General features: G+C 39.2%; 1 protein-coding gene across 1 annotated transcript in view; it reads left to right on the top strand.

The window, feature by feature from the left end:
• The first annotated feature begins 1,087 nt into the window (after window positions 1–1,087).
• Window positions 1,088–26,514, top strand: part of LOC134003823 (putative uncharacterized protein MYH16) — a 35,538-nt gene continuing 10,111 nt past the window's right edge. Inside the window, exons 1-7 of the mRNA XM_062443177.1 lie at window positions 1,088–1,237; window positions 3,720–3,947; window positions 6,612–6,716; window positions 8,838–8,924; window positions 9,399–9,544; window positions 11,671–11,761; window positions 23,340–23,396. Coding sequence (XP_062299161.1) covers window positions 1,088–1,237; window positions 3,720–3,947; window positions 6,612–6,716; window positions 8,838–8,924; window positions 9,399–9,544; window positions 11,671–11,761; window positions 23,340–23,396 — 864 coding nt within the window. The remainder of the gene's footprint in view (window positions 1,238–3,719; window positions 3,948–6,611; window positions 6,717–8,837; window positions 8,925–9,398; window positions 9,545–11,670; window positions 11,762–23,339; window positions 23,397–26,514) is intronic.

Raw genomic sequence — 26,514 nt, 5'->3', positions numbered from 1 at the left:
TCTTTATTGCAAGGGTCTAGTTTCTCCTGGGATTATTGAAGTTCACCACTATCTTCATCATCACCTCAGCCCGCAACCATAATACTTGATGTTAACTCTAGATAGGGAAATGCTTAGTCTTTGTGGAGCTTGGTGGTTTCATTCAAGAAAAACTTCCACACTTGAATCTTAAACACAATATGCCCCGTTGTTCTTGCTAATATGAATGCTCTGGCATTGTGGGGGACCATGTGGGCGTGGACGCACAAGACATTTATGTCAATTATAATGTAGACTGAGGGCACAAAAGGCATTTTTGACTCTGGAATCCTGCCCTTGTTTTCTTGTCTTTCTGTGGAGTGGTTTTGATGATGTAGCTGAGGGCTGGATTACTGAGGCAGAACGGCAGAGCGTTAAAGCTCTTTCCTGACCTGATATCCTACACCAAACACCAACCTTATGGGACACCCCTGGATCCCCTGAGACTGTGGAGAGGTACCTGTTTCTAGGGGAGGAGACTACAGTGGGGAAAGAAGACTGGAGAGGTGGTCTTTATGGTGAATCACAGTCTAAAACTGGACAGAGTACTGGCTACCTGCATTGGGTTACGAGCAGCAGCCGGCTGTGGGCAGGCTGGAAGAATGTACGGAGGAATGTTTGGATTTTAGTAGTGTACACCAGCACAGCCTACTATAAAAAGTAGATGAATGGTTGATTGAGAGGAGTGAGAGAGGGGAAAAAACCAAAGGCTGACAAAGAGGATTGAGAAAGAAAGTAAGAAAGAAAGAAAGAAAGAGATTGGCAGATTAAGTTGTGTGAGGAAGGAAAAGAAAGGTGAGCAGAGCTGTTGGGGAAAGTACAGACTGGAGCACCATCCGTGAGTGAATTACTACTGTTCCTGTTCTCCCTGCTGAAACCCACCTGGAACAAGAACAGCTGTATGCCAAGCAAGAGAACAGAAGCAAAAAAAGAGAGAAAGAAGCGATCACACCTCTTTGCAGGAGCACGGAAGCACTGTCAGGACAAAGGTGGGCAAGTTGCTACATTGACATACAGGTGAAGTGTCCACAGCAAGGCTGCATACTGACTGGAGGAAGTAATCTAGATAATGTCTGTAAGGCGCATCCAGCACTGCCACTCCCTCTCAGATGACTCTGAAGAAGCCAATGGGAACCATGTGGAACCTGGACCAGAACCAGAACCTGAAGAACTGGATTGGGATAGCTTTAGCACCACACTGGAGCACAGATTAGCAGCTGTGGGTAAATTTTGATGGTTTTTACATAAAATATGTGTGGATTATTGTGGAGTTTATATATAGCTCGATATTTTGACTTGTAATAGGTGCAAGTGTACTGTTAGTACAGGTGATGCTAATTAACATTCCACTGTTATATAAAAATGTAAAAGTAAGCAGAACCCTAATACTGAAACAGCTAAAAGGAACTCATATATAATTACTTTTACTATTTACACGTGTGCCTTTCCTGCTGTGACATGTACTAATGTATTCTTTGAAAAAGGCCTATGTGTCGAGGCAAGGTGTGAAAGGTTTTATCATGAATGTTAGCTAAATGGAAGTCTTTAATATCTGGTCAAAATATGAATGGCAAGGACTTTTTGTTTCATTACTATATGGCACAAAACCAGCAGGTTGTAAAAACCTAGTTAACTGTAAGATAATGTGACAATTAGTGTCACTAGGATAATTAGGCTCTTCAACCTAGTAAGATTCAACCCAACGTTCACATTACTGCTTACGCTTTGTTTAGTTTGTCCCCTGAAAATTATTTAGCTACTACATCTTAAAGGTACACCGTGCAGGATTTGTCAGTTGGTGTTTGTAAACACACCATTCAAAACTGGCCCCTCCTCCCCAGATCAACAAGCTAGCTAAGAACAGAGAGAAAGAGAATGAAGGAAGAGTGACGCTGACGAGAAGAAAGCTATGAATGAGATAAATAAAACATTTTCTGTTTATTTCAGAGGCCTCTCTTCTCTTTGGGTATAGCTCAGCCAAACCTCGGTCAAACAGACATACAGGCCTGCTGCTCTTTATACATCCAAGACACACAAACAGAGAGTAGAGCGGAGCAGAGGAGAGAGACGGATTTAACCTGCTAAGAGTTAGCAGATAAGTAGCTAAGTAAAGGACATTCTGCTAAACAATGAAAACATAGTACAAAAACAAAACAGAGGCAATGTAGAACAATCCTTTGTAGAGCGTGGTAATAAAATGTCTTTTCAATTGCTATACTTACAGTTTTTTCACTATTTACATTCAAAAATATCTCAAAACACAAACTAGTGTGTTCAGGCAATGCTAACGCTAAGAGAGAAGTTTTCTCTGTATCTTTTTTCACTACTAATAATGACAGCTTGTCTTATAATTTATAACTAGTCTTTGGCTACCCTTTGACTGTCATGACCCTTTTCAGTCATTGTTTGACTCTTCTCAATCAAGCAGGACTTAAAATGTCTGCCTCTAGAGCAGTGCTACATCCTACATAGTGTTTGTTCAACACCAGCCTGTGTGCATTTGTGTGTGTGTGTGTGTGTGTGGGTTGTTTGTGTGTGTGTGAGAGTGTGTGTTCGAGAGATGGATGCACGTGTAAGGAACGTATGTGCAGACACTTGTGCTCTGTGTATACATGTCCTTTGTGTGTCGAAGCTGTTATCGATCTTGTCTTGTCATACCTGCTAACACCTGTTCAGCCACCACTAGGTCAAAGTGTTAAAGGTGCAAACAGCTTATCACGCGGAAGAAAAATGATGTGAAGACAGTCAGAAGAGGCAGGGAGAGAGAGCAAACCAAGGACTTTTATGGAAATAAATGCAGATGGAAATGTGGTCGCCTGATCTTTTCACAAATGCCCAGATATTTGGGTATGCTATTGGCTCGTTCCAGATGCCTTGCCCATGATGCCTGGTCCATAAGAAAGTAACAGAACCCAGAGCAGGCTCTGACTATCAGATCTCCTCTCGCCTGTCATGGGTTGCTGTTGACTAAGAGATCTGGTGTTTGGTACAGCTTGCTTATCACGCCAGCGCTGTGCGTCATTGTGTTGCCTTTTCAGCTGTACTATATTAAGGAAACAATCTAGACTAACAAAGGAAAGGGTTCTTCTGACTGGAGGGAGGAAAGTCGCATTTTATGGCATAATCTGTGGTAAGACACTCTGAACTAATAGTCTTTCTTTCCTTCAGCTCCTTTTATTCATTTAATCCCATCCTATTTACTTTTAATCACTTAGCGTCTGTTCTCTGTTTTTCTTATCACATTGAACCTCACCCCTTTTCTTTCTTTTAACTCATTTAACTAGTTAACCTGCTTACCAAAACCACAGTATGGGTCAATGCATGTTACTGCTGAGTCATCCAAATGAATAGCAATGTGATTACTGTAGTAATTTGAAAAGAACAATGTTTGGGGAAAAAAACTAAAGGGGAAATTTCTCATTAATTGTACATTGTAAATATTAAAAATTAATTGCCGAATGTATCACTTCAGTATCTGATAAACATGAATGAAGGTACCAGGATCCACAGAATCAATGCAAAACAAAGTTATACAAAGGTCACAATGTGTTAAATACAGCAGTACAGCTGGATAAAGAAAAATAAATGATAGTATGTCTTGCATTAAATGTATTCCAGCCAATCTCAAGTTTGATATATATGGTGCATGAAGATGAAAAAATATTGGAGAAAAAAAAATATCTCTGTTTGCAAACCTACAGGAGCAAGAAAGCGCCCAGGCATCGGAGCAACGCTGTGTCCAGCTGGATAAGGCCCGGCGTGAGCTGGAACGGCAGCTATCAGGCCTGTCAGACCGTCTGGAGGAGGAGGAGGCCTGTTCCAACCAGCTGGTCCTCCACAGGGACAGGCTGGAGACCGAGTGCGGCAACCTCAGACGAGACCTGGAGGAACTAGAGAGCGCCCTTACTGCGTCTGAACGGGATAAACAGGTAGAGCATTATGGGATCTTCATCACAGGATGGAAGTGGAGACTGATTGATGGCTGCTACAGTGATAGCACAGACAGAATGTTACATGTCAGAGTACATTAAAGACCACAGACACAGCAAATATATTATACTATATTTTACTGGAATTTCAACATAGTGTTAAAGTCAAACTAAACTACAACTATACTATAGTTATTGTGCATATTCTTCCACTTTTCAAAAGAGGATGAAACCATTTTGGTTTACATTAGTGGAAACAGCGTCTAAGTATCAAACCTCCGGGTGGGCATTTCATAGCTACAGTTGATTGACATCTGAAAATATCCAACTTCCACTGGAGCATGAGTAGCCCTTCATATCCCGCAAACTTTTATAGGAGACATTTATTTCCCCTCTTTCAACTATCCTAGATCGTATTGGCTATGTACTGCTTTTTTTTAACATTTAACATATGTGATATATTGTATTCTACTCAGCAAGTGGAAGCACTTTCTAAATAATAGTTATTCAGGCTAGCTTGCTAACGCTTGCACTGATACAGTTGTTTCAACATCTGCTGAGTTGCTGGCTGCTCCCGCACATTTAGCGTCCGGTGTTTTAGAGGACTACCTGTCTCTCATAATGGGTCCAAGTTGTAGTGATGGAAAATTACCAGACTGTCCAAACTCACAATGGTGGGTTAGCTTTTCGTACATATCATGGATGTAGCGCTTAACTCTTACATACTGTTCAGGTCAAATTTCACCCATTTTGACTTTTGACAGCTGTAAAAACACCCCAAATGTCTATTACCCTCCCCTAAAGTGGCCATAATGCACAGAAATTAAAATATATTAAAATGTTATACATTTGTATAGGTGCTACATATTTTGTCCATTGAGGCTGTTCTGGGTCAAACTTGACCCTTATCTATTGACATGTGTTTTAGTTAAATGAATAATTAATAGTTTTAATAAGATCGTAGTTATGAGCATTTCTTTTTATGATGTAGCAGTGAAGACTGATGGCTCTAATGGTTATACAATAAACCCCACAGTTCTATTAAGTTCCTAAAATACATTTCAATCATTATTGCTATGTTATATTTTCATGTCTTAAATAAAATAGGACATGGTATTGTGTGATAGTAGATGTTTTTTCTCCAAAAATGAGTGGTGTAAAACCTAAAAAATACACTCTCTCTGCTCTCTGAAACATGAATCAAGGTTTAATCACACATTTATTGATCAGTCAGATCGACTATTGAAGCTTTCTTAACAGGTCTGTAGTTCACAATTTGTTATAGAAACTTGATATATATATATGAAGTATATATATAAATAAATATGAATAGGATGAAATCACGGATTAAGCAATGGCTAATGACTGGATAACTGCTTGTGTTTATACAGATATTATTAACTATTTTTCAAATTGCAAGTATATACACTGTCAGTGTATCAGTACCAAGTAACATTATAATTTAATATTTTTCTGTTAGCTAGGTTGTACAGTTTTGTCCCAATTACTACACAACAAAAACTATTGCAAGTTTGGTCCATTTGTGTAGACTCTGTAACCCTACAGTAACACTCACCAAGCTGAGTGGGTTTTTTACTCAAACATTATAGAATAGTGAATAGCTATCTGTTTCACTTTTACCTATTTCTGTGATATAAATCTCATTTCACATTTCTTACTGAATCCTACTTGAACTCTTTACTGGCAAGAAGTTTTTTCTCTGCTGTTATGAAGAGCCGTCTCCTCTGTGTAGACACTGGCAAAGACTGCTCTTACATCTCCATTACAGCCCCTCACCAAAACCCCTTTATCTGTCTCACTGAGGTGTATTATAGGATTAAGATGCTATCTTTGTTCAAGAATGCCACAAGAATGTACTGTACTTACATCACTGTGTGTCTCAATGGAAAGAAAGTGGTGTAGGATGGTGTTGATTCAGCTACTACAAATTTACCCTGATTAATTCGATCTGATTTTAGAGCTTCATGTATTTATTATGGGGGTTTCTTTGGCTGATCTCCTCCTGTGCGGTAAAGATAATGTAAGAGAGAACTGTGAGAGGACTCCAGCACAGTGAATGCAACAAGACCGGGCTTGTTTTATAGCAGAGTTGACACAGAGCTTTGAAAAAAAATGATGTAAGGATGTCTAATGTTTGTGGTATGTTTTCATATCAGTTATTATGATTGGACATGATGTGTTTGAACGAAAGGAGCAAAAGTTTTAAGCTGAATTCAATCATCTGTCTGTTCTGAAATTTACCCCATACGGATATTTGTGGCCAAATTGACACCACCATTACCATATATCCCAGTCTGTTGGCTCACATATACAGTCCAATGCCTCGACGCATTCTGAACTTTCACACTTGTCTCATTAGGTCTCCGTGTCTTCAATAGGAACCAGGAATCCGCATGCAAATCGAAAAGCTTTGATGTCCACAAGAAAGAGTCAAATTCATGACATCTGTTTCTGTCATGACAGGAGATAATTGTTTTACGGTGCGGCTGCAAAGTCCAAGCCTTCAGAATGAAACTGTTTTCACAAGCCATGGTGGATGGCTGGATAGACACAAAATCTAGCATGTGCAGGAGAATGATACTTTGCAGAAAAGTCAGTTATCTAATATGATGACTTTTATCTTTTTTCTTTTTCTCTCTCTAGTCATCGGACAGCGAGGTGAGGAGGCTGTCAGATCATCTTTTTCAGAAGGACGAGGCGGTGCAGAAGCTCAGAAAAGAGAAAGAACATCTGGTGGAGCTCAGTGAGGTGAGAGTACAGTGATTGTTGTAAAGGTTCAGGATATACAGGATATGCAATGTACAGTATTAAATGGCCACTCCAGTGATTTAGTATTGCACTGCCGTAAAGTTGGGGAACTTGCTGGAAATAGGGTTGAAAAAAGAATGGTCAAATACTGGATCCTACATTACCCATAATGCAAACGATAGCATATTTTTCCCTGCAGAGCATTTACCCACACATACATATCTCTTACTACTGTATGTGCAATATGTGTTACAATGAGCAATGTGCATTGTGTTTTATCATGGAGATGAGTGCAATATTTTGTTGTGTACAATTTATTGTTGTGATTGAAACAGCTGGTGCTGTTTTGTTCGTATGTAGTTAGTTTTACTGTAACTGTGGAGCCAGCCTTTGAGTCCAAGACAAATTTCCCTACAGGGACAATAAAGTATGTTGTATCGTATCGTATCATATCGTTTCCAGTTTATACATTTGTAGTCTCTGAGCCCAAATTGAGGTAGCCCTGATAATCCAGCAAGTTATCCAGCTTTAGGCGTACTCCCCATTGTGAGTAAACTAGCCTTCTTGTGTAAAAATGGTGGAATTCCCTTTTAAATGAAGCATTAGTTGATCAGTTGTTGATGATCACTGTAAGCAAAACAACCAGCAGTATGAATACATTATAATTAGCTTGATAAAGACAATCCCAACCCAAGGTCCATTTACTAATTCTCGGGCTTTCAAGCGTATCACATGGTCTTCATGTGTAAAAATTGTGGAATTTCCCTTTAAATAAAGCATAACTTGATCCACTGTTGACGATCACCGTAAACGAAACAATCAACAGTAAGAAGAAATTACAATTCCCGAAGACAATCCCAATTCAAGGTCCCTTTACCCATTTTTTAATGGAGCTTTCAACCATACCACATGGTCTTCATCTCCAAATGGAGTTTGCTCAGAGGTTCTGTTGACCTGTAAGCTCCATAAAGCTTCTCTGTGGACTTCTAATGGACTCAAATTAAGGTTAAAACTCAAACTTCACACACTGTGTTTGACTTTGAAGTTGCACATAATATGCCATTTAATGCTGCAAGTAAAAGTCTTAAATCTTGAAACTTAAATTTATTCTAGTTTTCCAATTAATCCACAAACTTGCAGATGAAACCAATTTTATATCCTAGAAGCTCTAGGAAAATCTAGTGAGCGGACTTTGAGTGGGGGATTGTAATGTCAAACTAGTTCCAAATTCTTATATTTACACTCATCCCTCCTTCAAATTCCTTATCGTTTCAATGTCTACCTCAAAGTCAGGTAAGATAAAGATTCATGTCAGGCTCTGTGTAGGCTGCGTAAACTACACACATACTTAAATGATATGTCATGCTTTTTGGCTTTATCTGTGATTGTTTATTAGCGTAATGGATAGCCTCGCTACATTTATCAGACTACAGAGTTGATGCCTTGCTCGCTGCTCGACTGGGACCGAAACATCATTTTATGAAAGCAGAACCATATGGCCTGTGGAGCTGCCAAAAGTGGCACTCATGATAAATGTGCTCCCCATCAGACACACTGCGAACTGTGCTTTCTAAAGTGGAGCAGATGCTTTGAAATCGAAAGAAATCTTAACCCTCGACAACCTCGTCGTAAGCTATGGCAGCTATAAGAGGCCCTTGTTGGCTAATTTCTCCCAGATGTTTCAACCAACAGTAGCAGTCGGTGTCATTGTGTAATCTGTGGGAACAATTTAGCATCAAGCTTCATTATCTTCCTATTATTTGTTGAACATGTCTCAGATTATGGATTTAGTTTGGAATACAAAGAGAGAAATAGGGGGAAGATGGATCATCTTGGCATTATAAGAGGTCTTACAGCTGTTGCAGTGAGTTTAGGCACAGAGTCACTGTTTGGTTTAGTGTTGCAACGCTTTTGGACCGAAAGGAAGAAAGAAAACAATCGATCCGTCAGATAAAACTGATGACGACTTTTGACGTTCTCTCCGCAACCAAATGACTCCTTATCTTTCCAAACCTCAATATGGCAGACAGATGGATGTGAGGCAGTGTGATGGAGGATGATGAAGTGATTTTAAGGACATACGTTCAGCCCAGGCTTAGACATCTTGTTTTATCCCAGCAGCAGGCCATCGAGGACCTGCAGAGCGAAGAGGAGAAGGTGAACCTGCTGACCAAACAGAACACCAAGCTACAGATGCAAGCTGAAGAGGTAATCACTTATTTGGTTTATCTATTGTTCACAATTATAATATGAAGTATTTCTTCTTCTATTTGAACCTTAAATCTATCAAATAAAGTCAATTTATTGTATTGATAAACTGGTGTGTTGGTCAAACCCTGGAAACCAACAGAAGCATGCATGAAATACTGCAGTAATGTTTAAGTTATGATGGAAGATATGGAAACTCAAGGTTATTTGACTTAATTGTAACCCTGTTTGCCAGTGAGTGTGAAAACATGTAATTTCATGCATAGAAATTGTCCAAAAAAGGCCAATCTAATGAATATGGTCAACGGTCGATATAAAAGATATCGATTACAGGCACTAAATATTTCACTATTGGCAAATATAGTCAAGCTGTAGCCTTCAAAACCTCAGAAAAAATTAACCCCGATCTTGAACCCATGGTAATCATCGTATCTTATGTCTTTGGCCTTTTCCGGTGACGTCACTGATGTTCAGTTGGAGTACCAGCTGGATCAGGAACGCCGTCAGCGTGGTGAGCTAGAAAAGAGCAGGAGGAAGCTGGAAGGTGATAGCAGATCCACTCAGGAGAGTCTTGGAGAGATGGAGAAGATGAGGAGCGGACTAGAAGACCTCATCAAAAGGTCAGTCAAAGGTCCATTTGCTAGTAATGCTACTAATATGATGTCAGTGAATGTCAAATCTTTTTTATGCCCCTTTTCTTTTAGTTTTTCCTATTAATGATAACAGATTGGTTTTGTAAATATGAGCATGTTATGATGCAGTTTATTGAAGCTCAGATCAAATTCTGTAGAATTCTCTGTAACATGTAATCAAATCTTAAAGTGGTCTTAAAGGATGGGTCTAGTAACTAACTATACATATACATTTATGCCAACTATGATGTAGGCTATAAAGGTTTAAAACCCAAGAGAAAAAACATGGTGAAAGAATTTTACCCCCACCTTAACACATGTGACAACGTCTGTCAGTAGCTCTTCCAACCGCCCTGATCATATCATATTAACCCCGGGGGAAGAAGAAAAACTGATGGACTTCTTGACATTTTGATATGATGCTGCTGTCCTGAGGCAGAGCAGTTTGGACTCTTGGAGGCTGTAATATATGTTATATAGCTGCTCCACGGTCCAGTTGTCTCCTCTTTGAGGTGAACGCCCCTACAGGCACAACATCGCTAACATCCCAACATGTTGCAATCTGTCTTCAGTAACATGAGAGCAAATGGAATAATTCACTGTGGTTTACCTTGCAGCAATAATCAACTGAAGACAAGAAGCAACTGTCATAAAACGCACACACACACACACACACACACACACACAAATCACTGAACAATATGATAAAATCTGCTGTCTTTGGCATCAGTTGTTACATGACCCTCTTTTACTGTGATCACTAATAAAGTGAGTCACTCACCTGGTTGCTAAGATGCTGTGTTTTTCAAACAGTCTATATCGGGAGGGAATATAAAATCTGTCACTCACCTCAACCTTCAATTCTATGAAACTTAATTGTAGAGTATCTGCAGGTCTTGAAAAACAATGAATTTACTGAATAGGACTCAAGAGGAATTTAATTGAATTGAGAAAGGTCTTCCTCAGACCTGTAGCAAGACTGTGATTGCTGCTAGTAGCTTGACGCTAATTTTTTCATAGAAGACAAGTGTCAAGTTAAGCAAAACTTTAAATTAACTTAGAAATCTCCTCCAGACATGTAGAAAGACAAATAACAATGCTTTTTCCACCAAAAAAAGTATCATTACCAAGTTAAATTCCATTAAATTACATCCACTTCTTTAACAGCTGGATACAAGATGTCTCCCATTACATTATAAAGTCTGTTCTATGTGTTTGTGCACTGGAAGCTTGGAGTTTCCACATTAACTTACTTCAAAACTAGTGATGTCACAAATCCTGCTTGTAGGCATGATTATAAAATGACCTTTTCAATGAGCACAGAGAAACGTTCTACTGTCAGCAGATAAATCTGAATACAAACTTACTGCACATACGTCATACATTCCTGTACTGTGCTGTATTACACCGCAACAGCACTTTCTGACCCAAACAGCTGATCTAAGGCGTATTACAGTACATGACATGCGTAGGAATACAGAAGTTCTGTGGTTGAGAAAATGTAGTGCCAAAGGAAACCACCATCTGACAGCAAGGTAAAGTGGTGAAAATATTCCAAATATAGCATTCACTTAAACTAAGCCTTTTTAAAAATAAGTGGTTAAAATTGGGATCCAAATCTACAACAGGAAATACATAAAGTATTGCATACAAGTATCACCTACAACCCTACTTTAAAAATATGTGAATTATCCCTTTAATGGGTTACATCGTAGCTACAGAAAACTGCTAGAGCTGTGATTGGTCAATTTGGGCTGTTAGCTCCTACAAGTTTTTAATGTGCCAATAGAGATTGACTGTGGGGGATTATTATATTATATTCATCTAGTGTGATGGTGACATCAAGGGGAAATCTGACAGTGAACTATAAATCTAAATCTGTGCTTTAAGGTATTTGTGTGAAGTATAAATCCAGTTCAAACTTGTATTCATTAAGCTATGGATGTGCACACATTTTTTATTTGGATTTCAAATGGGGCTTGTTGAAATTGTCTTAAAGTGATAAAGTTTAGATTTTTGATCTGTGTGGATTTGTTTGGTTTTTTTAAATAATAATGTTTAACAATAAATTATAATATAATTTTAGTTCATAATCTTGCTTTTTCTCTCTGAAGGAAGGACCTGGAGATCACCAGTACCAGCTCCAAGCTAGAAGCAGAGGAAGCCCTCAACATCGGGCTGCAGAGGAAGAGCAAAGAGCTACAGGTCAGACTGCTGATTGTACAGTATACATGATATTCATCTGGAGTGTATATGTCCCTGTGATGGTATTTAGGATGTGGCAGAGGCTTTGCATCAGCAAAATGGCAATATACTGAAGAAGGAGAGTGCAAATTTGGTGTCAAGGATGAATGAATTGTAATATTAGAACAGGTTTCTGATTCCATGTTGTGCTGGGATAGAAAATGAGAATTTCTGCCACGTGGGATATACACAATTTTTTTGGCCAAGTTGAAACATTTTCAACTCATGTGGATGCATCTCTGTGTCAGTTTGTGCTGACCTGTGTGAATTCACATGTAATCTCATCTTTCCATTGACTTTCTATGTAATCATGCCACCTCTAACATCAGTTTTGAGTTAGTTTATACCCATACTGAATGCAAAACAATACAAAAATAGTTCATTTAGAAAGAGCTTTAATACAAGTTCAGCAAGTTCATTATTGGTCTAAGGGACTGCTTGGTAGTCGGGTCTGGTACGTGCCTTCCATCTGCATCCTCTAATTTGAGAGATGCGGTGAAACATTTCAAAGGCCTTGCGCAATTATGCATGTCTCATCCAATACGGGTTCCTTGATGAAATCTTGCTCAGCCTGCAGCTGGCTTTCAAGGTTAATCAATGCAGATCATCAGCAGCACAGGAGGAGTGATAGTTACATGTGAGGATATACAGGACACATTCCAGGAAAAGCCATTAAAGTAACACTGTCAATATAGTGTCAATGCAAAAGTTTTGGGTAACAGTAACTGATAAGTAAAACAATATAATAGGCTATTTAATTGGAATGACAACCTGCAGCGTTTATGTGGAACCTCCAGCACATGACTAGAAGTTGGTTTTTCTATAAGGACATGCAGGAAACTCAGCTGTAGCTCACAGAACAGCAGAGAGATGCATTCCTGCCTTTCAACAGAGCTGCTGGGCTCTGCTCTGTGATCGGAGCAGTCACTCCACAGCTCCATGCCTGTCACGAGATGGTTAAAACATACCACCTCTATCCAAACTGATAACCATCTGCCGCTTCCCTCCTCCGATGGTGTGACTAGGAGCAGATGCTGGAGTCAGCAGCAGTTCTCTCTTATTTTAAGACTCAAACATTCAGTTCTGTTTCTCATTTTTGAAGTTTACACGTCAGGGGATGTGTTGACGTTGGAATAAACGACTTAATGTTTCATTTATGTGCTTCATCTTGACTGATATCTATATCGCAGCTGGTATTATCCTTTGTCTACAATGGCATCGGTTCATGAATAAACTGAATCATTGTGGCATTGTGCTAACAACAATAGTCGCTTCCGGGTAGACAACTGGCAGTTTATTGAATTGCGGAGATATGGGCAAACTTGTTTCTTTCTGTTGTCGTTTTCAGCTGTAACTGTAACATCTAAAGAAACAGTAGATCTACCTATATGATGTTTCTGCTGTTATTCTTATGTACTCTGTTGCTTTGCTAGCATCTTTGATAAATCAAACCTACCTGATGACATCTCACCACTGGTCGGAAGAACTGTACCTACTATACTTACTTATGATAACTTTTTATTACTTCTACTACTTACTGCTTATACTTACTTCTACTTATTTACATAAGCTTCTTTTTTTACTTTTTTACATGCTTCAACTTTTTTTTGCTCAGTGCCATTAAATTATCCATATGATTTTTGAATCACTTTCTCAGCTCAAGGAAAGTTTTACAAATATGAAACCTCTACCGATCAGGGGGATTTTTGGGGGGAATTGGGGGGAAATTTGCAGCAAGGCGGAGCAGAGGCAACATATCCAGCACTTATAGTACATCCATGTTCAAAACACAAGTACACAAACCAGTAGGTGAAGTCACAGTAGCTACATCCATTTTTTGTATTCAGTATATTCTACTTTTATTACCCTTTGTCCTCCTGGGTCACAATGGACCTGGTCTGGTTTGACTGTTTATAAAGCATGAGGTATAAATTATCACCCAATTCTGTGTTAGACGTTTTTAGCCTTTTTAACTTCATTCCAACTTATTACCACAGGTTTTACACATTATTTTTTGGAAATTATGGTCAAAAGGCCTCATTTAAAGAAACTATACCTCATTTTTGAGTCAACTCCTGTTGTCCTCCCGGGTCAAAATTGACCCAAAGACAACAGAAAAGTTAAAAAGGATGTGGTGTCATGTCTCAGATAAACTGCATACAACTGTAAAAGGTGAATGAGAGTGATGCTGAAGATGCTGGTAGTACAATATTATATACAACAAATAGCTAGAATGATATCATTTCTTAACATATGGTGTGTTATGGAGCTGTAACTTTATTGTCCATTTATTTATTAATTCATTTCTGATGATGTCAATTGTTGATAAAGTCCAGCAGTTGGAAACTTTTTTTACGGTGGTAAGTTAGTGTTTTTGCTGACTGTGGAAGAACTAAAAACTCTAGGCGTGATGATTTTACCTAACCCTGGAGCCCTATAAAATTGATTTATGCTCGGTTGCTCAACACTCCAAACAGTATTTCTCAACAAGCGATTGTGTTGCCTCTCATTTATCCTTCGGTGATGGAACGTTATCACATAGTGTACCTGTCCTAGCCGTTATAGATTCCTCTCATATCAGACGTTTGGACTTGTAAGAGCAGGAAAAACACAGGTGTAACTAATAACAATATCAATGGATCTGTTCCATTTAGATGTGCCAATAAATCCTGTCAGGGAGCCAGCGTACCAGGGCACTGACAGTGAAACACAAACAGAAATAGGCAGAACGAAAGCATACAGATTTATGTGAATGATATAGATATGACTGATTGTATGATTTTGCTTCTTCTGCTAATCTCGTTTAAAGAGGTTGCAAGGATTACCATGGCAACAAACTATCCAGTTGTTGGCAGTGTGAGCAACCCTTTCAAATTTGAGGTACATTTGATAATTTTCCAGTCAAAATGTCTTTATTTATAGACAGCTCTAAACCATCCAAGTGTATATCAAGTCTGATATGAACAACTTCAGCTGTTGAGTCTGTTGAGCTGTTGGTGTGGACATGTAAAAAGCGTGGAAAAAAAAAAAATGCTTTGTATGTTCAGATTTCAATGAGATTATATTGTCACTGCAAATTACTTGAACAAACTTACAGTGAAGCTAGCTATTGACTCAGTTGACTCCTTGCTAAACATCTCTAAGATACAGTGCTAAACTCTTAGGCTTTACAATGTAGCACTGCATGTTTCCAATTACAGTGCAGCATTTACCATTTGAAATGTATGCTAATCTTTGACACAAGAGTTCCTTGAGTTCATATAGAATTAGACAAACGCAAGCTTATTTTTGATAGCTACAGTAGCCAGAAGACGTTAGCTCTGTGAGTTAACGTTAGCTCAATGACTTGGTTGAAAACCCTTTCTACGACTGACTTTTTATTACTGTTTAACATCTGATGCGTACAAATATGATAACCCCACAGAAGGCTACATACATATATACCCAGATATATAGATACTGCGAATTCAGCAGTATACATGATACAAAAAAATTGGAAAACATGGAAATCAAGGAGCAGCAATGTTTTGGAAATGGAGGGCAGAATATACCTAGTGTACAGTATCATAAGAAAACATGTAATAGGTCATTTGGACAAGTGGTTACAGATTTTTGTGTTATATAAGTAGGCTATCTTGAAACAATATGTTTATGTATTGGACACCAAATCTAATACAGAGCAGGACTAGCTGCTAACTAGCTGCTAGCTCTTAACTCTAGTAGTTGGCTTCTACACAGTTGATGTGTGAGTCTTGAACAAGGTTTTTTCTAACACAAACTATAACCTCATATAAATAAATGTTGTTAGCTATTGCAATGTTTGGTCTTGGAAGTAAAGCTCAGTTACTACTAGTACAGTAGTTAGCCAGTCATGCAGCTCCTGTAAGAGCATGTGTTTTTGGTTTTGGGAAACATAAATCAGAAAAGACAAGACCCTCCAAACTGTTTGGATACTGAGTCTCATTCTTACCAGAGCCTCTGTTACACCACTTCTGCATGTGGACAAAACCCACAGCTTCATGGAGTTGTCAGTGACCATGACTGGTATACTGGTTAGAACCACTGAGGCCTAAACAGTGGAACAAAAGAGTGCCACTGACTGAATCTTAAATTGCCACAAAACTAAGGAAAAATCCACATTGGCCACAGTGATTATTAAGAAGTCATTTTTGGGAAATGCATGTGGAAAATCACCACAGCAATGACCGGCCAACCACTAAAGACATTGCCATTTAAAAGGCCATCTTTGGTACTTTTGAAAGGCCTTAATAATTGAGATTAAGACAGCATTATTTATTTAGATTATATTGGTTTTAGCGCTCTATTTACTGTGTCTTCTTCTCAGCAGAAGAAGTTTATTCTGAGGCTTTTCTTGTGTATCTTACTGTGTCATCCAGTTAGAATCAAGCAAGTCTGAGAGCTTTTATCTGTGTCACTGGTGCATGTAGCAGATAAAGTGTTTTGTAAAGCTTCTGAGTGTGACAAAGAACGAGAGAAGGATTCAGAAAGAGAGACAAAGAGAGACATTGGGAGATAGTGATTCCAAAGTTTCAGGTGTTACCCCCTCACTCTGCTGATGCCTCTGGGAACCTGATGTGTCGTCCAGAGGTTCGCCGAGGGAAAAATAAATAGCGTCTTTGTCTCTGATCGGAGGAGTGAAAGGCGATCCGTGCATCTTTGAGGGTGGACATGTTTTCACATTTACTGTAGCTTTGGCATTCTCCCTATCTCACAATGAGGCCTTTATATGTCTGTGTACGCATGTTTGTGTGTATGCGTGTGTGTGTGTATGTGGACTTTTATCCTCCTCCTACTGATGAAAATGCAGGTGGACGAGCAGGCCAGCTGAGTGGACGGACCAATTTGTCCGCCACCCACTCGAGTCTGGTTTTGACGTAAAGGTCACATGAATATGTCCACAAACTTTAATCAAAGAAATAGCTTTGTCCATCTTATGATGAAGCCGCCTCTCCCTCTCTAGTGTGCTGCAATTCAAAGCAGTTTGCTCGAAGGGAGTGTTTAAGGGGGTCACAGGCCTGCAATCCTCATGGTTACTTTCTTGCAACTGCCCCATACTCTTAGCGGTTTTATTACATGGTCATAAAGCTGTTATGGACAACAACCGTGCTATAAAGGGTCATCGGGTTCTGAAAAGATAAGGTTCAGTCTCACCCTGCTGGCTGTTTGGTTTATTCCAGATGTTTGACTGGAGGTGTTACAGATTGTGTCTAGTGATATAAACATCCCCTTCCAGAAACAGTTAGAAAACATATTTACACATTCATCAGACACATATCACATTACCATTCATTTGGAGTAGAGGCTTTCAACATCGAATCTTATAAATGAACTTACTGTACTGTATCACCATGGTCACCACAGATCAGTAGCTTTTAACAGTGGAGCACCCCTCACTGAGAGTACTGTTGTCAACTCAGTGATGTTACACAGTATGTTAGTTCCTCATTAAAAGCGTATTAAAAGACAGTGGAAGCCACAGCTATAACCTTTTAAACAGCAACTTTACAAGCCTAGTTTTGTACTGAAGTGAAGGAAACAGGTTGAAGCAAAAACAGAATGAAACATCTACTAAACTGGTAACATGATAAAACACATAATGGTAGCAGTAGTATGACAATGATAATGATAATACTACTACTACTACTAATAATAATAATTATAACTTTAATTGTATGGCACCTTTTTATACAAGAAATGCAGGTCATTGTGCTTTACAACAAATAAATGACATACACCAAATGCTTCATATTAAAAGGATAAAATATAAAAACATGTAAAATAAAAATAATAAAAAAAACAAGAAAAACAAAAAAACATGCATGTAATATAAAATGGGAAATAAACATTGTAATGATAGGAAAATAGTAAAATAGTAAATCTGAATAAATAGAATATATACAATCAAGTAAAATTCAATATGTTAAGTGAATAATTAAACAACTGAGGGGAAATGCAGAGTATAGTGATGAATCTCTGTGGATTTATCAACACGAGCGACCACTTTTATATTACTCATAATAATTTTTTCCACTATTATTATGAAAACATGGATTAGTGCAGCTTTTTTCAAGTTTTGCATGTTTTTTTTAAAATACTTCCAGTGGATCCCCACAGGGCTGTGTTCTGTCCCCTCTTTTATTTGTGCTACATACTAATGAATGTCAGAGTAAAAATGCGTCTCGTTTCATCCTTAAGTACACAGATGACAGATACGTAGAGTTAGTCTTCTTCATGGTTCTGAACAAAACCATGGCCCAGTACTGGATGAATTTGTTAACTGGTGTGACCAGTCCTTCCTCCAGATAAATGAGGCTAAAACCAAAGAGATATTTGTGGATTTTCGGAGGAAGCCCATCCCTCCTGCACCCTGTGTGATTAATGGAGAGTCGGTGACGGCAGTGCAGTACTATAAATATTTGGGTACTGTCCTGGATGATAAGCTGAAGTTTGATGCAAATTCAGATGGCCTATATAAAAAGGTTAACCAGCGCTTGTTTTTTTTAAGGAAGTTGCGAAGTTTTAATGTAGACAAGACTCTAATGAAAATGTTTTATTCTGCTTTTATTGAATCTGTTCTTTCTTTTAATGTAATTTGATGGTTCGGCCATCTTAGTCTTAAAAATAAGAAGAAATTAGAAAAGCTGGTCAGACTGTGTTGTAAGATTACTGGTGTTAGCCTAAAAAAATCTTCAACAGCTACATGAGGAGAAGCTCATGTTTAAGGCTCGGCTCATTGTGTCTGACCCTCTGCACCCTTTACATGCTGAGTTTCAGCTGCTTCCCTCAGGGCGAAGGTTTAGCCATCCTTCAGGTCTACTCAAGCAGGAGGCTAAAATATTTGCTTGATAGCTTTCTATCACAGTGAAAACTTATGAAGTGGAACTTCGTCATTTGTTTATCTCTTTTTTAAATACAGTGAAAAATCTCCCTCATAAGTTACAAGGAAGTGTTCAATATTTTATATATATTCACTTTCTTGCAGAGGTTGAGATTAAAAGACTGACAATCTCTGTGAGCCGGGGTGTGGTTAGCCTAGCTTAGCATAAAAACTGGAATCAGGAAGAAACAGCTGGAATTCTTGGATAACCATTCATCAAGAAATAGTTACAGTAACTTCCCTTAAAACCACAAATTGTTGTTTTTATATTCGTGTTTGTGAGTAGCTACAGATCAAACGAGATACAACGTGATAATTAGTGAGTCAGGCTAGCTATTTCACACTGCTTCCGCAGACACTAAAGTGGTATGGATCTTTTCATGTTACTAGCAAAAAGAAATCCAATAAGCATACATCCCAAAAGTTGAACTATTCCTTTAATTCAATATAAACATGTTCTCACACACATTGAACCCCGACCAACATTAGCTACTTACTTGAGTGGTGTGTTAGCTAAATTGTAAAATGGCCTGGAGTGGGAACAAGTTGAGTTATTCTCTAGTGAGAGAAGACAATCCCAGACAACATCAGCCACAGTAAAGGTCCACGCCCTGATTTGGTTCTTATGCCAAATACTTTCTGCAATTTGACTAACTGTCCTCACAACTTTCAGCTGCTGTTAAAAAATGTTAAGCATATTTCTCAGAATGGTGATGTCAGTCGATTGGACCACAAAGTGTTTCCAAACTGAAATATCTCAACAACTATTTGATGGATTGCTATTAAATGTGTTACAGATACTCATGGTCCCCAGAGGATGAAGCATCATTTTGTTGATGCTCTGACTTTTTCCTTGGCGCCCCCTGCAGGTTGACATTTCTGTTTTTCAGTGAGACATGTCAACAACTATTGGATGAATTAATATAAAATTTGGTCCAATTGTTGCAATAACTTTTGATATCTACTGACTTTTCATCTTTCACCATCATAACTTTGTCCAAATACGTGCAAAACTATTGTTAAGGGGCGAGAAGTGTCCATAGTTCCACACTCAACTTTTTGACTGTTTTGAGTGCACCATCCTGGTACTTACAGTGCACTGCATTTTTCCATACTTCTCAATGTGAACGCACTTATGTACTCAAAATATTAAGTGTAAGTAGACTACAGAAGTCAATACATTAACTTCACATTTAAAACTGAAACACATTCAAATATTAATATCTGTGTTTAATATTTGACCGTATATTTATAGAGAAAAACTTCCTTTAATAGAGTCTTATTTAAAGGCCACACTTAAAGCTTATCTAGCATATTAAAATGTCTTTATCTGTCTTGTAAAACACGCACATGTGCTGAGCAGGCATCACGTCATTTCCGATACTGCTGATTTAACTTGCGTCATCGCCTACATCGCAAGGCTTTGACCAGGTCAAACGGACATGTCGTCACCCGGCGATCTCTCCAACCAATCAAACAATCATGATTCGCTGCTGGAAGCCGTACACTGCCATCTGAAGGCATTTAAAAGAACAAAGCAGATTCCAGCATTGATGCAGGGACCTGAATTATGTGAGCATGTGTGGACAGTATGGTGGACTCGCATCAGCAGGGGGTCTGAAAAACCTCAGCTGGTGCAGAGGCAGGGCTCGCAATGTTTGGCTCTTGTTTTTCCCCCCCATCTGACCGACTGGGGGGATCTCACAGGATATAACTGCCCACGCCGCTGCCTATCCCCTCTGATAAAAACTAGGAGACATCAGCTATGAGGCCACATCTGATTGTAATTTATGGACAATTATGATGGTTTTTAGAGTGCAGCAGGGGGAAAAAGAAAGCTAAAACTTTAAGCACATACAATTATGGAGATCAAACCCGCCAACCATTCTCGGCAATGATGGGCTAATTTTGTTATTTCCCTCACATTGCTCCGTTAGCGCTTCAGAGAAGAAAAGTCGGTGCGGGATAATTTAAAGTAAATTTCATTTAGAAAAGTGCACAAGTGTTTATAAAATCAATACATAAACTCTTCCTGCCATAGATAAGTAGTCCAAATTTCATTTACCCATGCAGTCTAGCTCTCCACACTGTTAGTACACTGTTTTCTACAATTGTATTAGAGCCACAATATTTATTTTGAGGCTGGTTTGAGGCTGTGGAAAGCAGGAAATTTAACAAGAAACAGATATGTGAGTGGAGAACTGTGTGTGTGTGTGTGTGTGTGTGTGTGTGTGTGTGTGTGTGTGTGTGTGTGTGTGTGTGTGTGTGTGTGTGTGTGTGTGTGTGTGTGTGTGTGTGTGTGTGTGTGAGAAAGGGAGAAAGAGGCTGTGCATGCATAAGGGGGTGTGGACAGTAAAATGCCGTAGGGGATCAACAGTGTTTCTGTGTGTGTGTGTGTGTGTGTGTGTGTGGGTGCATATGTGTGTGTGTGTGTGTGTGTGTGTGAGAGTGTGTGTGTGGGGGGGACACTCAGTCAGTCAGTCAGTCAGTTGGGCTGCTGCTGCCTCACCATGGCTGTTCTCTCTGCAGAGGTCCTGCGCTGGCATGTGAGTTATTTTATTTCCTTCTTTCAGTGTAAATTTAACTTTTTTTTATAAAAGTTGAGAAAAGCAGTTGATTATTTTTTAGTTATTTTTTATGGATGTCTGAATTTTTAGGATAAGTAATCTCATTAACTCCTCTTGCATTGATAATGAATCAAATATAGCACTACTGCAAGATAATTCATTGCCCATGTGTGCTTATTTTACCCTAAATTGTCTTTCTGGGGAGCTTTGAGTGCCATAGCTGCTGAATGACTTTCACTACATCAGTGTGTGTAGGTGTTATTGGCTGTGAATGGCTCTGGGCTGCACGCCATGTCAGACACACTTCCTGACACAGATAGAGACAGAGATAGAAGCTGGAGATAGCACCACAAACATGACACAACTTGGTGGGATGCAGCCATGTTGAGAAAAAAGCAGCAATACATTTTTATTAGCGGTACAAAACGCGGCTTTGGCACAAGAAGAGTGGAGAGAGGAGGCAAACAGAAAATGTGCTGCGGGTGATTTATTTATGTTTCATCACGGTGATTGATTTGAGTGTTGTAGCAGTGGCCAATTAAAATAATATTTCGAGGATGTGGTCACACTTCAGGTGCAGCTTTGTAGGTGTCACACAAGTGGTTATAAAAATATTGTAAGCGGTGGTGGAGGAAGTTTTCACATCATTTAACTTGATTCTATTTAGCAATATCAATATATCCATTACAAGCCAAAATCCTGGATTGAAAATTATTTTAAAAAGGCTCCTATGAGTGTTATACTGTTATAGATTATGTTATTTAATTACTATTACAAATGTATTGATGTGTAAGTAGCATGTATCTAGAGCTAAATTGAATTAGGTGTGGCTAAATTGAACTACTTTACATGCTGTTGGGTCATTTAATCTGTAACACTGCATCATATTTTGTAAAAAAGAGGTTTTGTTTTGTATGTAAAATCTTAATTAGCATCTCAATTTTGACTGTGTTGCTGTATTTGAGAAAATCTCATTAGTTACATTACTTGAACTGATTGCAAGCAGTCCCATTATTTATAGTTACAAGCATCAGTGTCTTTTTGTTCACTATGGGAAATAATATTACATAAACATGTTATTAACATTTTATCATAACGCCACTATTCAGCATTTACAAGCAGTGAATAAACAAGTAATGAATTGTTCATCAAACATTATAAAGTAGTTACAAACAGCTATAAGTGCATTTATTTAACCTTTATTGAACCTTAACAACGCATTATAACATGCAATAAACACAGAATAGCAGAATAACAATGTCATAAATTGATGACATAACACACAAACATTTTTAAACAATTTAAATGTATAAATGTACAAATATATTCAATTGTTTGTATACTGCTGCTTACAGATGTTACATAGGTGGGTTAAAAAAAACGACTAAAATGTTATTATTATTATTATTATTATTATTTAATATTTTATTTAACTTTTACAGCTTTTACGACTGTATTTAATCAGGAAGTGTCCAGGCAAAGATAGCAGCATCACTTACAACATAAAACATAGTTCATACTGTTAATGATTATGATGAGCAGATTATGATGACTCCTACACTGTAAATTCAGATCTTGATGTTGCTTCTGGAAAGCATTACCGAGTATCAGCCAGGAATGTCAAACCCCAAAAAGAAAACCAAAAAACATAAAACAGTTTTTCTTCGAATGTCAGGAAAACGCCATTGATGCTTTTTTGTCTCCCTGACCAGACATAGCAAAACCAGCCCTGGGTCAGAATACAGATAATGACGGTGGCTACAGACATTCTTTCTCTAAATTGCTACCTGAGGAAAAAGCCAGAGGCGTTGTCAAATCCCCTGGGGTAAAAGCAGAGCGCATGAAGCGGGCCTCACCACACAAGTGCTGCCCTGAAATAGCAAACAATGTGCGGAGATGACGCCCCGTGTGTTCTCTGTCAGAATGATATAAGCACTGTGAAAAACCAGAGGATAACAGCTCGACCTCCGATGTTCTGCTCGTATTTTATATTTCGGTGACTGTTATTTTTCTTCTTCTTCTTTTCGAATCCATCTCAACGTGAACCCCTAACCCTCTCTTGTCTCTCTTCCAGGCTCGCATCGAGGAGCTGGAGGAGGAGCTGGAGGCAGAGCGGGCCATGAGAGCGAAGGTATGGTATATACACATCTATAAGTCACTGTGTAACATAAAGACACTCTTCTCTCCTCTCTCCCTAAATGAAACAAAGAGCAGATGAGCTTTAAATATGTGTCAGGCTGCAGGGCAGATAAGAGGATGCCAGCAGCTGTGGAATGAGCTCTGCTGCTGTAACATTCATGTCTGTGGTGTTGAGAGCTGTTTGTGGGACTGGGAGGAACATAAAAAAAAATGTTAAAAAGAGAGAAGGAAAAAAAAAGGTTTTGCTGATGTGTTGGCAGCCGGTGGGGTACGTGTGTCGGTGCTGCTGCGCCTCTGGTCACCCCAAACTATCTGCACCTGTGATAATAAACTCAAAGGGGGGAGAGACCTTGTGTTTCTGATTAACATACAGGGTAACCCCAGAGGCGTAGAGGGAGCCCCAACATCCTTTTTCCTCTTTATTTCTTATTTTTTCCCAATCTTTCCCTCTCTACACACACACATACACACCCACACACATACACTAGTGCACCTTCTGTTTCTTGTAATCCACCTCGCCTTGCTCCTTGAAGCAAACCGGAAGAATGGGACCTTCCTTTTCACCACAGAAGACAGATTCTTGATAACATAAAAGCTTTTTCAGACAGCATCCCTGGTTTATATGACGCTAATCTCTCAAGGTGGGCGCTTTAAGTGCTTGTTGTTTCAAAGGAGACACTCTTAAGGCATGTGTGCATGTGTGTGTGTGTGTGTGTGTGTGTGTGTGTGTGTGTGTGTGTGTGTGTGTATTTAAGTCGCAGAACCTGGTCGCCCCTCTTAAAAAGACAGAGAGTTTCCATGTTACAGTAGGTAAAGGCAGAAATGTGAAGGTACATATTTCACCCAGAGTGTTGAATAGAGTGACAGCGGGCCTGAGGGCGTGTTTTGAACACTTCTCCCCACTCTGGGTGGTATTTCTAATGGTACCCCCCCCTCCCTTCTCCTTCCCCCCTCCTCGCTTCACCCCCAAAAGCCACAGAGCGGTGAAAGAGGCAAGCAGAGACATGCAGGTCTTTATCTGTTCGGCAGCCTGCGTCTTCAGAGGAGCTCAAATACAACATACCTCTGCAGCAGACAGGCTCGCTATTGTTAGGCTCAGCTCCTCAGGTCGCGCACAGGAGATATCATCTGCAGATAGAGGCTGACAGACGGCGCTATTTTCCGAGGGATCTTCTCCCAAATGGAATGCCAGCCGGGTTCACACACACATAGACACACACAGACGTGCGCACACGCACGTACAGTAGAGTCTCTCACTCTCTCTAAGCAACACACACACTCAACAAGCACACACACTATAGTGATCAAAAAGGATGTAATCTGTAAGAAAATACAGTTATGACATAAGTTTTTGACAAGATGGGAAAGTCTGAAACACTCAGTTATTACCGAAAAGTTTCCATTTAAACTCAAACTAAAGAGAGACTTTACGGAGAAGTTTGAAATAACACACTTTTAACATGATAGGTCTTGTTAAGTTGATACTCAGGTTAGCATTAGCAAAGTATCGCCTGTTTACACAACCACGATAGCGTTCATGTGGAGTTGTTATATGTCTGCTGTTTGGTGAAGGACAAGTGGTGTAAAGTGGGTTCATCACACTGAAAACAGCTGCCTGTTGCTGCTGGAAACAAGGCTAATGATGAGACCGGTGAGACTCAATCAAAACAGTGAAGACAATGAGTTCAAAGATGCTAAAACAGTCAGTAGAGTTGAGGGAACTGCAGATATAGTCACACATCTCTGTGGGTCATTTGATCCATTGTTAATATAAAAATATTGATTAGCGCTGCTTTAACAATCCGTTAAGAGACTGATCACAAAGTCAAAATGTTGTCATTAAAGGGTTAGTTCATCGAAATGAATGAAAAACTAGCCATGCATATAGCTGTGATTTCATTTGCAAATTTCAGCCTCCAACAGAATACAATGGATGAGTATACAGGTACATTGTATTGGTTACTGTGGTTACAGATTGTATTGCCCAAACAACTGTATCTGCAGTTAGATACTACTAAACATATGTAACTTTTTTTGTTCATGATTAGGGTGAAACAACCTTTTAACTACTCAGCCCTTATGTTACCTGAATACCACTTATACAGTACCAAACCTTGACTTGTTAAGACCTTGCTAAGAGTTCTTTCTTTACATATTTTAGTGGTACAGAGGCTGAACTCAAGTAGACTTATGTATTCTTGTGTGTAATTTTCATACAAAATGACTTATGAGGTTGTGTAAATACAAGAACTTTCAATTTTAGTAGTTGTGTCAATTAGTAATTTTATTAAAATAATGCCTTCTTTAAGTTATGGGCTTCATCTAAACCAGTTGTTTGGATGTGACAGTACAAATTCACTGCTGGTCACCAGCATTAGATTAAAATGTTAGGTCCATAATGAATTCTGTTGTAGTGTAGATATGTTCAAGAAAGGACCTCCATTATCCTGGAGGCTGAGGACATGCACAGACTGACAGGATACTGGAAAGCATGTGTGCACATACTGAACACACTCCTACTCCATCACACTCTTGTGCAAACCAAGATGAATCTCCCTTCTACCTCCACCGGGCAACTTTAGGGTGCACTGACCCTCCATTAGCAAGTAAATGGGAGTGAGTGGGGTCGGGTGGTGCTGATCCGGAGGAGCTGTTGACTCAGTCAGTAGTGCGGAGGAGAGCGATGAGTGAACCCCTCACACACAGCCAGGTTGTAGACACAGAGGGTGGGGCTGGGGGCAGAGGGCTAAGAAGAGGAGGAGGAGGCCCCCAATGAGTATCATCTGTTTTCCCTTGTTGTGCCTGAGGTGCGTTGACGGTTGTGGCTCATTGATGCTATCAGGGAGGCCTGACTGCAGCTTTTTACAGACCAGTCTCAACATCTACGGCTGTCTTTAAAGCAGCTGTTAAAGATCGGTGTAAAATCGAATGCTTTTAACTCCGGGGCCCTGGCTGTTTGTGTGTGTAATGGCCCGACATTATAAACTCTCCCCATGTGTGCTGTTCTCTGTTTGAGCGTGAGAAGGAGTTTATCACTCATACATCATACCATTTTTGCAGCTTTACATATTTGTTTTGAATTTCTATGCAACACATGTATTTTGTATTTC

The sequence above is a fragment of the Scomber scombrus genome, chromosome 21 (assembly GCF_963691925.1).
Source record: "Scomber scombrus chromosome 21, fScoSco1.1, whole genome shotgun sequence".
Classification (NCBI taxonomy): domain Eukaryota; kingdom Metazoa; phylum Chordata; class Actinopteri; order Scombriformes; family Scombridae; genus Scomber; species Scomber scombrus.
Note: the sequence above shows the minus strand (reverse complement) of the source record. Positions and strands in the feature narration are given on the sequence as shown.